At 43.9% G+C, this 15,847-nt stretch overlaps 1 protein-coding gene across 1 annotated transcript in view; it reads left to right on the forward strand.

Moving 5' to 3' along the window:
- The window catches only part of CALN1 (calneuron 1), a 636,055-nt gene that overhangs the window by 41,263 nt on the left and 578,945 nt on the right, over positions 1 to 15,847 (forward strand). Inside the window, exon 2 of the mRNA XM_036907892.2 lies at positions 2,559 to 2,750. Within this exon, the coding sequence (XP_036763787.2) occupies positions 2,632 to 2,750 (119 nt within the window). The 5' untranslated portion in view covers positions 2,559 to 2,631. The remainder of the gene's footprint in view (positions 1 to 2,558; positions 2,751 to 15,847) is intronic.

Raw genomic sequence — 15,847 nt, forward strand, 5'->3', positions numbered from 1 at the left:
ATGGGGTAACCAGTTAAATTTAGGACAGAGTCATTTTCAGTGGCATTTACTGTGGGTCCCAATGTGCAAAAGGCCACTGGGGACTTGGAGGGTGCAGGTGCCATGGCTCCTGTCCTTGAGAAGTTCCTAGTGAGATGGGGAGATGCCTGTCCCTCCTCTATCCAGATGCCCTCTTAGGGTGCCCCGGTGGCTGACTGTGGGCGGTCAGTCCCAGCCTGCAGAGGACAGCATGGTACTCCCATTTTGTGTCAGGCCAGCCATGACTGGGAGAGGAGCATTGTGGTGAGAGGGGCTTCTGTGTGGAAGAACCACCTCCCTTACTGGTGGAGAGCCCATCCCTGGCTTTGTGGTTCCCCGGCCCCTGGTGAGTGCCATGGTGAAGGGTGCCAGAAGCCAGCTGAGCAGCAAGAGCAGTTGTTCTCCATGGGGAGCTGCCACTGCCAGTGCCATGCTCCTGTTGAGCTGTGAGCAAGTTCCAAGGAATTAAGAGTATTGGGTTCCAAAGCCCTTGTGACCATCTGCTTGGACATTCTTGCCAAGAACCCTTGTCAGCTTTCCTCTACACCACACTGCCCTGGCGTCCCCTCCACCTGGATGGGGCTGACGAGGATGGGGACTCAGCATTTTGGAAGGTCTTGTGTATTGGGAGCTAATTATGCTCTTTTGAAATTTGTGGTTGCCACCAATCACAGCTTTCATGGTGCTGGGACTGTCATGGCAACTAAAAGCATATCTGAAAATAAAATGTCTTCTCTTTTGCATATCTACTGTAACAACACAGGAAACTTGTTTTTTCTTCTTAAAGTGATAACTAGAGATGACTAGAATGTGTGTAAGTGTGTGTGCAGCAGGTGTGAATAAGAGCGGGCTGTAGTGTGTGTGAATATGAGTTGTGTGTGTATGTGAGAGAGCACGTCCCTGTGGCCTCAACCTTAGGGAGGTTCCAGCCCAATCACAGGAGATAGAGCCCCTCTTTTGGGTGAGGGCCCAACTCCATTTCACAAACCTCAGAGAACCAGAGATCTTACAGACCAGAAGCACCCACACACCATCTGGTCTAGATTATGGGGGTTTCTGGTCAAGGTGGAAGTTACAAAGCATGCCATCGACTTGTGTGTCTGTCATTCATTCAGTCCAGTAACTGACATCTGTTATGCACAGGTTATGCTGAGCCTGTCTCATTTAACCTGAGTCTGCGTTATTTTGCCTGGGGTGGGGCCAACAGTCCGTACCTACCATGTGTGCAGATTTAAACCATAATTTACAAAGATGGTGACATTGGCATTACAGTTCTTCAAGTCTTCATGCTTCCTCAAGCCATTTTCTGGGCCTCATCTCCTTTGGGCTGGCTTCTACAGGAGAACACTTCCCAGGCATGTGAATGTACCCTTCATCAGAATCAAGGCTGGAAATAGAGCGGGGAGGTTTTTCCTAGGATGCAATGTACAGGGGCTGAGCAGTGATGAATGGAGACTCATCTGCCCGCTGTGGGGAGAAGCCACTGCCCACTGCAGAAGGCGACACTCCATGGGCTAGCTTTCTCAGGTGAGGACTCGATGCAGGGTGGCCAGGCCTTATTTACTTCATCACCAGGACCCTTCCAGTTAAACTCTGGGTACTTCACATCTCTTGAGGTTCTTTGTTACTGTTTTTTGTTTTTTAACTTTAGTAGAACCAGTAGTGATTACACATTAGTTCAATAAGTTAGTACAACACTTATTTTAAGGTTGTCCCTTGCCTGGGCCCAGGTGACACAATATACATCCATCTGAATCACCCCTGCCTGGAGCTTTTCTTGATGCAGTTTTGTGGGAGAAAGGGACAGAGGGACAGAAACTATGCATGACAGTAGATGTCAGCACAGATGAGGGGTGCCTGAGCCAAGTCATAAAGGACAAGTAGTGGTTAACCAGATGTTGGAGAGAGAGGTGGTGACATTAAGCAAATCCAGGGGCTCAGTACATCAGTACACAGGGGAAGCAAGTCTGGACTGGAGCTGTTAAAGGACATCACTCTTGAATGCTCTTTGCTTTGACTGAGGAAGTTAGGATAACAATGCCCTGGGACCATGAGCAATGTCACAAGCTGGAGAGCTTTGGTAAGAGTCCCCTCCATAAGGTGGCTATTTTTAACTCTCCTCCCCACCCCCCACTTTGTTTCTTGACTCTGTTGATGTCAATGGCAACTAAAATATTCTGGTGGGGTGCTGGGCTTTCTTGCAAGTTGCAATCATGTTGGCTGCTAAAGCGCTCTTCACATAGCTTACACTACAGCAAAGCCCATGGGAGTTTGAATGGAAAAATACCTGTAAATATTAAGGTTGGTTCCAAAGGCACATTTTACTGGTTTGTTGTGTAATACCCTCTGGTGACATTGAGGCCTTATTAATAACTAAACATCTGTCACAACTGTAATTCTATTTCTTGTGCCAAGATTGTGTTTCTACCATTGTCTTGTTTAAACATGGAAGGGAGGGTTTGAATTATTTAGGCAACTGACTTTGAGTAAACAATCAGCCAGCACTGTGCAGGCAGTAAGTGTCTGTCAACTCCTTGAAGAGCCTCAGTGTCTCCGCTGACGTCCCCTTGATGTGCTCGCAAATCTGTGTAAGAACGTCGCCCTGGACATCCGATGCGGCTGCCCGAGCAACCTGGAGAGGGGAAGCCTGAGAATGAGGAAAAGGGGGACAGAGGAGCCCCCGGAGGGGAAGAGGAGCCGCGGAGGAGCCAGGCCTCCGACTTCCCCACTTGGTAAGTCTTCTGCCCCAAACCCCTTCCCGGAGAAACAAGCTTTCTTGAGTGTTTGCTCAGGATTTGACTGTTTTCAGCCCTCAGGTAGGGGTGGTGCCGGGGCTGGGCGCCTTTGCTGCCGAGTGTCCTGGGGGGAGAGGAGACCTTATGGACAGGACACCTGGGAGGATCCTGAGGGGATGTGTCCCAGCTGAGGACAGAGATCTTACTATCTGTCTTGAGCCTGATAGGTTTCCATTGATTATATCTGGGATGTGTGGATGGGATGAGAGGCTGGGTTTGAAAGGGGAATCTCTCAGGAATTTACTATATTGGGGGGTTCTCGTTGTTTGAACAGCAACAGAAATCATTTATGGAGTGCGTGCTCTGTGGGAGCATAGCTGTGGAAACTTTGCATAGATCATTTCAATGCATTCTCACAAGAACCCCATAAGGATGTTAACCCCATTTTTTACAGGAAAAAAGTAAGACAAACATTCGTTGCCTCACTCTAGATTGCAAAGGGTAGGGTAGACCCAGGATTCCTACCCACATCTCTCGGAATCCAAAACCTGGATTGTAGGTTTCGCAGCCAGGGGACGTCCTGCCTCTCCCTCTTGTAGTCAGGGGGTGGGGTGGGGGCGGGGCTTTGGGTGTTCCACGCCTCAGGCTCCCTGGGGGCTGCGCTTAGTGCCTTAAGCTGGAGCCTTTAGAAGAAGGTGGTCCCCGTGAGACCTAGAGGAGTGAGCCGTGATTGGTGGGACAGCAGCAGTGGGGTGGATAGAGCTGGTGGGGGGCGCAGAGTGCGGGGGCCGGGAGTAAGATAGCTTTCCCCATTCGGCCTTCTTCTCAGGTCTCCTCCTGCTGTCAGCCTAAAGATTTGCAGAATTCCTCAGACTGTCCATTCCTGAGTCTTTGAGAAAGGGGTGGCCACGATGTATCTGGAGAAGACATGGAGATGGGGACCCGCTTCACATCTGTTGCTCCCTCATGAGTCTCGCAAGGGCATGCAAGCAGCAGTGAAGACCTGACTTGTCTCTAGCTGCCACGGTGCTGACTCCTCGGCCTCGAGGCCTGAAAGGACCTTCTTGTTCTGACTGTGTGATCTGTAGCTCTTTGGGTCAGGTCTAGAGCTGAGACATGGACAGTCAGTAGGCGACCAGCCAGAGGAGAGTCCTACGACACAGAGAGATGCCCAGGTGGCCAACAAGTTTCAGCTCAGGAAACAACCCTGTTACTCTGGTGCTGCCCCAACCTCAATCCAAAGGGAGCTTTTCTGATATGGGGAGAAATGGATGTGCACTATTGATATATGAGCTAAAAATAGCCCATGTTCCAAAGTGTTTTTTAGTATTTTGAAATGAAAACGTGTAGACAAAGCAAGCATTTAGAATGTGTGACTCATTAAATTGCTGACTCTGAAAGCAATGGAAATTCAAAGGGAATTTTTCTCGTCCTAATTTTCTCTCCCACCCCTGTTCTGAAAAGCTTATAAAAAGAATCTCCACATAAAGAGGACCCATAAACTCCTCCAGGATTTAAGGTCCTGCACAGTGAGAGGCAGAAGGAACTCCACCTTTATTGCCTGGTTACTAAGTAGGCCTCTCTAGCTAGACTGGAGCTGACTGGAGTCCTCCTGGCCTGTCCATCCCACTCCTCCTCAGGCCTCTCGGCCTGTCCTTCACGGGTGTACAGAGAGGCCCACTGTGGCCACTGTTCCTCCCTCCGCCAGTGCTGGGCTCAGCTGGACCTCAGCAGCGGCCAGTTTGGCAGCCCTCACAGGATGTCTCACCACCTAGCACTGGCCCTGGGGGCTGCGTCTTGGGGGCATGTGCACACTGTATGGTAGAGATGGTGCTTTGGCTGGGCAGCAGTGGGCGCCTGCCTCAGCTCACTGGGGGGCGTCTCAGGCTCATGCTTGGGTTGAGTGGAAGGGTTTGGCCATAGTGATGTTTTGTTTTTGTTTTTTTGTTTACAAAAGCCTTTTGAAATATGTCTTTGAGGAATCCCAGTACTTAAAATAGGAAAGAAGACCCATTCTGATTGGAGCAAGGTGTGTGTGCATGCTCATGTGTGGGAGGATGGGGAGGTCCTCCAGGACCCTGGAGAGGAGCAGTGAGATGTTCCACCTGAAGGTGCTGTTGGGAGAGCTTCACGTCATGAGCTGTGTACATCTCACTTCCGATGTTCCCTGGTTGCTATCCCCTGCCTTCCATCTGATCATCCTTGTGCTCCTTGAGTTCCCTCAGCAGCTGGTTCGGTCTCATATCTGCCCTGAGTGCTGGTGTCATATGAGGAAACTAACATGACGTGTGGATAACCAGGCAACAGACTCTCCCCGTGATATCTCAGCTTCGACTCCAGGGACTTTACTTCCCATGGCCTCAGCCCTTTTCTTCCTCTAGAACACCCACCTCCAAGAGCTCACACTGCAATCTCCTTTCTTTGACAGCCTCTTATATAGCTGTGTACCACTGCTCTTCCTATTTTAGGACGTGGAGCATCCCAGGAGAAAGTCCTACACGGATATGGGACATGGATAGGTGGCCCTTCAACCTCAACGGTCCTGTGCGGCTCAGAGGTTCTTCTAGTGGTCCAATCTCCCCGTTCTCCACATGGCTGTTTTCACCTGCACCCACCCCTCTAAAAACGGTGTCACTTCCACACCCACAAATAAAACAAAGGCCCCAGGAAGAAACTTGTTCAACTTGCCTCCTGCCCCTCTGCCACCTTCCTGCATCTATGTTCAATTTTGCTCCTCCCTGACCATCACAGCAAAAGGGGGTCCCTTCACCAGTGCAGAGGACCACCCACATGTGCTCAGACATCTATTCCCTGCCACCCTCTGTTAAGGGGCCTTATTCCATCAATCATACCTCCTCTGTTATTCTTCATTCTCTTTCTCTTTCCCCTAATCATAAACATTTGTTCTGAAGTCATCTTAAGAAAAAAAAGTGTTATTATAATTTTCCCCAAACTTCTTGAAAGAAATTGCCTGCACTTGTTCTATTTCTCCACCTTTCATTTCCTCCATGCTTTACTCACCATGATCAGCCTCTGTCCCCATCTGCCCACTAGCCATATTCTGTTGGAGCATTTGATGAAGCAATGCTGAGCAGTGGGCTAGCTCAAAATGAGTTCATCATTAAAATTCAACTGGTGCATTTACAAAATCTATCTATGTTTATGGGCTCTGCCTCTTTTCCAATAAGACCCAGAAATCTGTTGCCCATAGTTCCTTTCTCCCCAGGACCTTCGCTGACAGCCCGGGCAGGTCCCCAGGATCCCATTGGTATGGTGTCTACGGCTGCTGTGCCACACCCACAAGCATGTGTGACTGACTTTTGTAATGTCAGCTAAATCTTTTCCCTTTCCCTTTCCTTATCAGTTCCAGCCAGCCAATTGGAATTTCAAATGATCATAGCTAAGAAAATGTTTAGTCATTCTTTCCTTCTCCTGGAGATTCTCTGACCCTGTCTCTTGGAAATCCCCCTTTCACCCAGGACCTATATACTTCCTTGGGGGTTCTTCTAATGCAGTATGTTATGAATCGATCCTCTGAACATAGTGTAAATGAATCTCTCTCTAAAAGTGCTCCATAGTCAGTAAAATTCACATGATGCTCTATACCATATCTACCTCTTGGAGAAGATCAATGCACATCAAAATCTCAGAGATGCCCTACAGCAAAGAAAATGGTTTATCTTTGGTTCACTCAGCTTTTCCAAACACAGTTTAAGCCTTGAGCACTGGGTGTGAGGAAATGTGTGTGTGTGTATAAAAGTGCAGAAACTACATACTTGGTGTTTATTTCCTCTCCCTAAGATACACACCTGGTTCTCAGATCAATGCAAATGATAAATAATTGATATACCCTGGGCCCAGTTCATACTTGTATTCATTCAAATGCCATTAATTGGTGTGCCAGACTCTGTGCTGGCGATAAAGAGATGAACAATCCCTTTCTGCATGCAATTTATAGGCTCAAGTGATGAATTAACACTCACCGTAGAGTTTATGGTTTAAGTGTTAGGATAAATTCATGCCCAGGTTTTGTCTAAGAGCATGTCAAGGGACACACACACACACACACACACACACACACACACACACACCCAGAGGCAGCTGTACCGTTCTAGCATACACCATTCACTTACAGAACAAGAATGCAATGTGAATGGCACCCTCTGAGGTTGTGTAATATATGTGGAATAAACATATATCCACTCAACTATGCATACTTTGTTTGTTACTAACTAGGCCACATTGCTCTGCATGTTTTTTTTTTCCACTGAACTTTATACCAGCGTCTTTTTCTAGTATGTGATTTACTTAACCAGTCTCCTACTGATGGCTGCTCAGGTTGCTCTGATTTTGCTCTCACGAGTGGTGCTGCAATGGGCATCTTTGTATGTTTATCCTTACGAATTTGCAAAAGTATATCTAAATATAAATTTTCTAGAAGTGAAATTTCTGGGTCAGAAAGTGTACACACTTTTTCCTTTGCTAAATTTGCCAAATTGTTCTCCAGAATTACTGTGCCAATTCGCCTAGTGGGAGGGCTTCTGAGGACAGGCGACACTGGAGGAAAAGAGCTTGAAGGTGATAATTAATGGAGCAGTGTCCCTTAGGAAGGGAAAGAGAGCATAGCATCAAGAAAACAGTCTTCACAAAGAAAAAAATTCTATATGCAACACAGCCAAAGTGTGAATTCTGGACTGCACAGAAGAAATTACAAATGACCTTAGCTAAGAAATTTTTATCAGTCTTTCAACCTCCTGGAGATTTTCTGACCCAATCTCTTGGAAGTTCTCCCTTTACCCAGGATCCATTACTTCTGGCATGATTATTATGATTCTTCTAATAAAACATGGCACAAATTGATGATTCACACTGATATTAATAAGAATTCCTCTAAAAGCACTCTATGGTCAGTAACCCACCTGCTCCCTAGGAGCCTGATTTCTTGGGGGCTGCTTTGAGCTCAGGGTTCCACATGCCTGTCCTTCTGGCACTTGCCTGGGGGACATGGCAGTGCTTGCTCCACAGGCATATTTGGCATCATTGGATAAAGAGGGTACACCTTATTGCAATGTTCATCTCTACTCATGGTGGGTAATGTAAGACAGTTTTGAGTAAAACAAAACTTGATATGTGATGGGACAGAATGCTGGTTTTTAAGACAAAAATGTTGGACTTTAAAGATGGTTTCTTGCTTTCAAGGTGCTCTTTGGAGCTCAGACCCAGTAATTCTCTATCATCAGAAGCCTTTTTATGGAAAAATTAAGAATCATTGGGACAGATCAAATTAATCTTGCCCACTCCTGGTGTTTGCATCAAATTTTGATTTGAGCATTGTTCCTATTGAGAAAGTGGGAAAGGGGGTGGGAGGCAATGGAGCCCATGCCCTAATGATACCGCTGTTAGTAGAAGACTGTATAAAACAGCACTTTACCTCAAGTCACCCTTGCCAATCACAGAGTCCAGCAGGAACTGAAAGACACGGCAGCCCCTCAGGCCTGTCCTCCCATGTGCTCCTCCTCCAGCCTCTACCGCCAGAGCCAGGTCCAGGTCTCCATGTGGCCATCGCAGGAGTGTCTCCCGCCCGGACCTTGTTCTTTTCCTAGTCTGGCTACTATTGCTTTGTAATAAACCACCCCAAACTCAGTGGCATAAGCCAACAAATATCTTATGTTGTGGATTCTCTGGGTCAGGATTTCAGTTGGGAGGGCTTATCTCTGCTCCATATCTGATGGCTCCATTAGAAGGACTCAGATGTCTGGAGGCTGGGCCATTGGTCCTGCCTCATAAATTTGGTGCCCAGCTGGGACTGAAGGGCCAGCTCAGCTGGAAGCATATGACTTCTCCATGTGGAATGTGCTGCTCGCAGCATGCCATCTGGTATCTATGATGAGCACTAGGGATGAGCCTTCCAAGAGGGCCAGCTGGGACTTGGCTGGCCTTTTATGACTTTGCCTTGTAAGTATCACTTCTGGCATATTTTACTGGTCAAAACAGTCCAAATCCTTCTGGATTCTGAGGGTGGAGACATGGTCAGTACATATCAGTGGGAGGAGGTTTAAAGAATTTGGGGACCATTTTGCAAAGCTACCACATTTTTTCTTCATGAATCCTGGATCTTTCTGCCACCTGCTCCCAGCAGTGCCTCTTTGCTGCTAGGGACCATGGAAGAACGGTATGCTTGGGGGAATGAAGATAACAGTTTTCCCAGTAAGCTGAGAATCCTGGTGATAACTTTGGATATTACTATATCAGAAAGGTGTTTGTTTCTTTAAGTTACCCTAACCCTGTGTGTGCCAGACTCCGGGAAGAGGAAGGACAAGGAGGAAAAACCCACATTGGCATATGTAGAAACTTTCAGGACAGGTTTTGGGAAAAGCAATAGATAACAAGGTGTGTTCCAGGGGCCGGTGTATCATGGAGGCGATTCACTTCCCACCCTAGGGGGCGCTAGTTACACAGCCCTTGCATAGGACTAAGCGAAAGTAGACCTGGTTCCATTGTGCCACTGTTAAGTCAAATGGCTCCCTCATTCCGTTTCCAGGGTTATCTCTTTGTATTGTATTTGGGGGAAAAAGGAGGGCCTCACATCTGTTCCTGAGTCAGCCCACCTTGCTGTCTGCTCCCTTCTAGGGGCTGACCACCACATCAGCCCCACTCAGCTTTGCTCCGTGTTCACACCTGGGACTCTTGGGGCCACTGTCTTCTTTCCCTGGGCAGCAGCTCCCAAGCTGCAGCCTCAGTGGCTCGTGCTACTGCCAGAGTGTGGCTTCCTCTGCCGAATACTCTTTCAATTCCCCACAACCCTCTAACCCCAGCTGATGGATATAAGTCACAGGTTTCACTGAAGGCCTGGGAAAGCCTGGGGAATTTCAGTGTAGAAAAAAAATGACAGTATACAAAGACACCATCTTAAAGCCAGAAATAAATACAAATATTTTTTTTTGAGAGGGCATCTCTCATATTTATTGATCAAATGGTTGTTAACAACAATAGAATTCTGTACAGGGGAGTCAATGCTCAATGCACAATCATTAATCCACCCCAAGCCTAATCCTCGTGAGTCTCCAATCTTCTGAAGCATAACGAACAAGTTCTTACATGGTGAACAAATTCTTACATAGTGAATAAGTTCTTACATGGTGAACAGTACAAGGGCAGCCATCACAGAAACTTTCGGTTTTGATCACGCATTATGAACTATAAACAATCAGGTCAAATATGAATATTCGTTTGATTTTTATACTTGATTTATATGTGGATCCCACAATTCTCCCTTTATTATTATTTTTAATAAAATGCTGAAGTGGTAGGTAGATGTAAGATAAAGGTAGAAAACATAGTTTAGGGTTGTAAGAGAGAAAATGTAGATGATCAGGTGTGTGCCTGTAGACTATGTGTTAATCCAAGCTAGACAAGGGCAATAAAACATCCACGGATGCTGAAGATTTCTCTCAAAACGGGGGGTGAGGTTCTAAGCCTCACCTCCGTTGATCCCAATTTCTCACCTGATGGACCCCCTGCGACTGTGCCTGTCTTAGGTTGTTCCTCCCTTGAGGAATCTTACCCATCTCTGGCTAACCAGTCATCTTCCGGGGCCATACAGGGAAATGTAAAATTGGTAAGTAAGAGAGAAGTCATATTGTTTGAAAAGGTTAGCTTTTTACTTCTTTGCAGATTTATGCCCTGTGGCTTCTATGCCCAGCATTTGTCTTGAGGTATCTTTACCACTTGGAGGAATTATGATACTCGGTAAATTCGATATGAGGCACAAATTCTATTTAAGGGTTGTAATTAGGAAGGAAGAAGAAAAGCTATAGAGGTAGCAGACGGAAGGAAACATGGGAAGATTGATTATTTCTTTGACATATCTTCTTGAAGAGTAACTTAAGCACGTATAGGTTTTAAAATACTAATTAAATTGTGCACACTCATTAACATAATAGGAATACAGTTACATAACTAAAGCAGATCTATAATTACCAGCCATCTCCAGTGAAGCCAAGAAAACCAGTTAGGCACCCTAGGCATTTGTGAAAATTTGTCTATGATATGATGGATATTGTCCAACTGTACATGAACAGTCTGAGAGAAATCAGACAAATTAAAACAGCCCATTCCTGGCAACTGTTCACATCCCATATGTTCTTTTAACAGTAGATAGTCTGTAGTTGTAAGATTTTGGAGTGCTACAACTTGCACTTCTCCTAATTCTTGGTTGAGTTCCAACAGTGTAGATCTAGTCAAATTTGTTGTATGCACAGGCCAGCTTAGACATCTCCTTCTTCATTCCCATGGCAAGTCCAGGAACCGGTGGAATGAATGCAGCTACAACTGCAGCATCGCCTGGATCTTTGTCAAGGTTTTTTGATGATCATCTTCTGGTATGACTCTTCCAGAGAGTGCTGATGTTGGAAGTTCTTCATATCGTATCTTAGTTCGTTTTCTGGGTAGCCAAATTAGGCTTTGATCCTCTGTATAAACACAAACAGACCCTTTGCCCACACTTTGATCTGCCCATTATACCATTGTGTAGAACTCATTGGAGGTCACCACACAGGAACTGTTAGTCCATTCTTGGGTTCTGTGATTCCGCTGCTGTTTTGTTCCTTCAGTTTTTCCTTTGTTCTTATACTCCACAGATGAGTGAAATCATTTGGTATTTCTCTTTCTCCGCTTGGCTTGTTTCACTGAGCATAATACCCTCCAGCTCCATCCATGTTGCTGCAAATGGTAGGATTTGCCCTCTTCTTATGGCTGAGTAGTATTCCATTGTGTATATGTACCACATCTTCTTTATCAATTCATCTACCGATGGACATTTAGGTTGTTTCCAATTCTTGGCTATTGTAAATAGTGCTGCAATAAACATAGGGGTGCATCTGTATTTCTCAAACTTGATTGCTGCATTCTTAGGGTAAATTCCTAGGAGTGGAATTCCTGGGTCAAATAGTAAGTCTGTTTTGAGCATTTTGATGAACCTCCATACTGCTTTCCACAATGGTTGAACTAGTTTACATTCCCACCAGCAGTGTAGGAGGGTTCCCCTTTCTCCACAGCCTCGCCAACATTTGTTGTTGTTTGTCTTTTGAATGGCAGCCATCCTTACTGGTGTGAGGTGATACCTCATTGTGGTTTTAATTTGCATTTCTCTGATAATTAGTGATGTGGAGCATCTTTTCATGTGTCTGTTGGCCATCTGTATTTCTTTTTTGGAGAACTGTCTGTTCAGTTCCTCTGCCCATTTTTTAATTGGATTATTTGATTTTTGTTTGTTGAGGCATGTGAGCTCTTTATATATTTTGGACGTCAATCCTTTATCGGATGTGTCATTTTCAAATATATTCTCCCATACTGTAGGGTACCTTTTTGTTCTATTGATGGTGTCTTTTGCTGTACAGAAGCTTTTCAGCTTAATATAGTCCCACTTGTTCATTTCTGCTGCTGTTTTCCTTGACCGGGGAGATATGTTCAAGAAGAAGTCACTCATGTTTATATCTAAGAGGTTTTTGCCTATGTTTTCTTCCAAGAGTTTAATGGTTTCATGGCTTACATTCAGGTCTTTGATCCATTTTGAATTTACTTTTGTATATGGGGTTAGACAATGGTCCAGTTTCATTCTCCTACATGTAGCTGTCCAGTTTTGCCAGCAACATCTGTTGAAGAGACTGTCATTTCTCCATTGTATGTCCATGGCTCCTTTATCAAATATTAATTGACCACATATGTTTGGGTTAATGTCTGGAGTTTCTAGTCTGTTCCACTGGTCTGTGGCTCTGTTCTTGTGCCAGTACCAAATTGTCTTGATTACTATGGCTTTATAGTAGAGCTTGAAATTGGGGAGTGAGATCCCCCCTACTTTATTCTTCTTTCTCAAGATTGCTTTGGCTATTCGGGGTCTTTGGTGTTTCCATATGCATTTTTGAATTATTTGTTCCAGTTCATTGAAGAATGTTGTTGGTAATTTGATAGGGATTGCATCAAATCTGTATATTGCTTTGGGCAGGATGGTCATTTTGACCATATTAATTCTTCCTAGCCACGAGCATGCGATGAGTCTCCATTTGTTAGTTAGTGTCCCCTTTAATTTCTCTTAAGAGTGAATTGTAGTTTTCATAGTATAGGTCATTCACTTCTTTGGTTAGATTTATTGCTAGGTATTTTATTCTTTTTGATGCAATTGTGAATGGAATTGTTTTTCTGATTTCTCTTTCTGTTGGTTCATTGTTAGTGTATAGGAAAGCTACAGATTTCTGTGTGTTAATTTTGTATCCTGCAACTTTGCTGTATTCCAATATCAGTTCTAGTAGTTTTGGGGTGGAGTCTTTAGGGTTTTTTATGTACAATATCATGTCATCTGCAAATAGTGACAGTTTAACTTCTTCTTTACCAATCTGGATTCCTTGTATTTCTTTGTTTTGTCTGATTGCTGTGGCAAGGACCTCCAGTACTATGTTAAATAGCAGTGGGGAGAGTGGGCATCCCTGTCTAGTTCCTGATCTCAGAGGAAAAGCTTTCAGCTTCTCACTGTTCAGTATAATGTTGGCTGTGGGTTTATGATATATGGCCTTTATTATGTTGAGGTACTTGCCCTCTATTCCCATTTTGCTGAGGGTTTTTATCATGAATGGATGTTGAATTTTGTGAAATTCTTTTTCAGCATCTATGGAGATGATCATGTGGTTTTTGTCTTTCTTTTTGTTGATGTGGTGGATGATGTTGATGGACTTTCGAATGTTGTACCATCCTTGCATCCCTGGGATGAATCCCACTTGGTCATGGTGTATGATCCTTTTGATATACTTTTGAATTCTGTTTGCTAATATTTTATTAAGTATTTTTGCATATACATTCATCAGGGATATTGGTCTGTAATTTTCTCTTTTTGGTGGGGTCTTTGCCTGGTTTTGGTATTAGGGTGATGTTGGCTTCATAGAATGAGTTTGGGAGTGATCCCTCCTCTTTTATTTTTTGGAAAACTTTAAGGAGAATGGGTATTATGTCTTCTCTGTGTGTCTGATAAAATTCTGAGGTAAATCCGTGCAGCCCGGGGGTTTTGTTCTTGGGTTGTTTTTTGATTACCGTTTCAATTTCTTTGCTCGTAATTGGTTTCTTTAACTTTTGTGTTTCTTCCTTGGTCAGTCTTGGAAGGTGGTATTTTTCTAGGAAGTTGTCCATTTCTTCTAGGTTTTCCAGCTTGTTGGCATATAGGTTTTCATAGTAGTCTTTAATAATTCTTTGTATTTCTGTGGAGTCTGTTGTGATTTTTCCATTCTCATTTCTGATTCTGTTGATTTGTGTTGATTCTCTTTTTCTCTTAATAAGTTTTGCTGGAGGCTTATCTATTTTGTTTATTTTCTCAAAGAACCAGCTGTTGGTTTCATTGATTTTTGCTATTGTTTTATTCTTCTCAATTTTGTTTATTTCTTCTCTGATCTTTATTATGACCCTCCTTCTGCTGACTTTAGGCCTCATTTGTTCTTCTTTTTCCAATTTCGATATTTGTGATGTTAGACTATACATTTGGGATTGTTCTTGCTTCTTCAAGTGTGCCTGGATCACTATATACTTTCCTCTTAAGACTGCTTTCGCTGCATCCCACAGAAGTTGGGGCTTTGTGTTATTGTTGTCATTTGTTTCTCTATATTCCTTGACCTCTATTTTAATTTGTTCATTGATCCATTTATTATTTAGGAGCATGTTGTTAAGCCTCCATGTGTTTGTGAGCCTTTTTGTTTTCTTTGTAGAATTTATTTCTAGTTTTATACCTTTGTGGTCTGAAAAGTTGGTTGGTAGAATTTCAATATTTTGGATTTTGCTGAGGCTCTTTTTGTGGCCTAGTATGTGGTCTATTCTGTAGAATGTTCCATAAGCACTTGAGAAGAATGTGTATCCTGTTGCTTTTGGATGTAGAGTTCTATAGATGTCTATTAGGTCCATCTGCTCTACTGTGTTGTTCAGTGCTTCCATGTCCTTACTTATTTTCTGCCCGGTGGATCTATCCTTTGGGGTGAGTGGTGTGTTGAAGTCTCCTAGAATGAATGCATTGCAGTCTATTTCCTCCTTTAGTATTTGTTTCACATATGCTGGGGCTCCTGTGTTGGGTGCATATATATTTAGAATGGTTATATCCTCTTGTTGTACTGAGCCCTTTATCATTATGTAGTGTCCTTCTTTATCTCTTGTTACTTTCTTTGTTTTGAAGTCTATTTTGTCTGATATTAGTACTGCAACCCCTACTTTCTTCTCGCTGTTGTTTGCCTGAAATATGTTTTTCCATCCCTTGACTTTTAGTCTGTACATGTCTTTGGGTTTGAGGTGAGTTTCTTGTAAGCAGCATATAGATGGGTCTTGTTTTTTTATCCATTCTATTACTCTGTCTTTTAATTGGTGCATTCAGTCCATTTACATTTAGGGTGACTATTGAAAGATATATACTTATTGCCATTGCAGTCTTTAAATTCATGGTTATCAAAGGTTCAAGGTTAGCCTCTTTATTATCTCACTGCCTAACTTAGCTCGCTTATTGAGCTGTTATATACACTGTCTGGAGATTCTTTTCTTCTCTCCCTTCTTATTCCTCCTCCTCCATTCTTCATATGTTGGGTGTTTTGTTCTGTGCTCTTTCTAGGAGTGCTCCCATCTAGAGCAGTCCCTGTAAGATGTCCTGTAGAGGTGGTTTGTGGGAAGCAAATTCCCTCAGCTTTTGCTTGTCTGGGAATTGTTTAATCCCGCCATCATATTTAAATGATAGTCGTGCTGGATACAGTATCCTTGGTTCAAGGCCCTTCTGTTTCATTGCATTAAATATGTCATGCCATTCTCTTCTGGCCTGTGGGGTTTCTGTCGAGAAGTCTGATGTTAGCCTGATGGGTTTTCCTTTATAGGTGACCTTTTTCTCTCTAGCTGCCTTTAAAACTCTTTCCTTGTCCTTGATCTTTGCCATTTTAATTATTGTGTGTCTTGGTGTTGTCCTCCTTGGATCCTTTCTGTTGGTGGTTCTGTGTATTTCCGTGGTCTGTTCAATTATTTCCTCCCCCAGTTTGGAGAAGTTTTCAGCAATTATTTCTTCCAAGATACTTTCCATCCCTTTTCCT

The sequence above is a fragment of the Manis pentadactyla genome, chromosome 10 (genome assembly GCF_030020395.1).
Source record: "Manis pentadactyla isolate mManPen7 chromosome 10, mManPen7.hap1, whole genome shotgun sequence".
In the NCBI taxonomy this organism is placed as follows: domain Eukaryota; kingdom Metazoa; phylum Chordata; class Mammalia; order Pholidota; family Manidae; genus Manis; species Manis pentadactyla.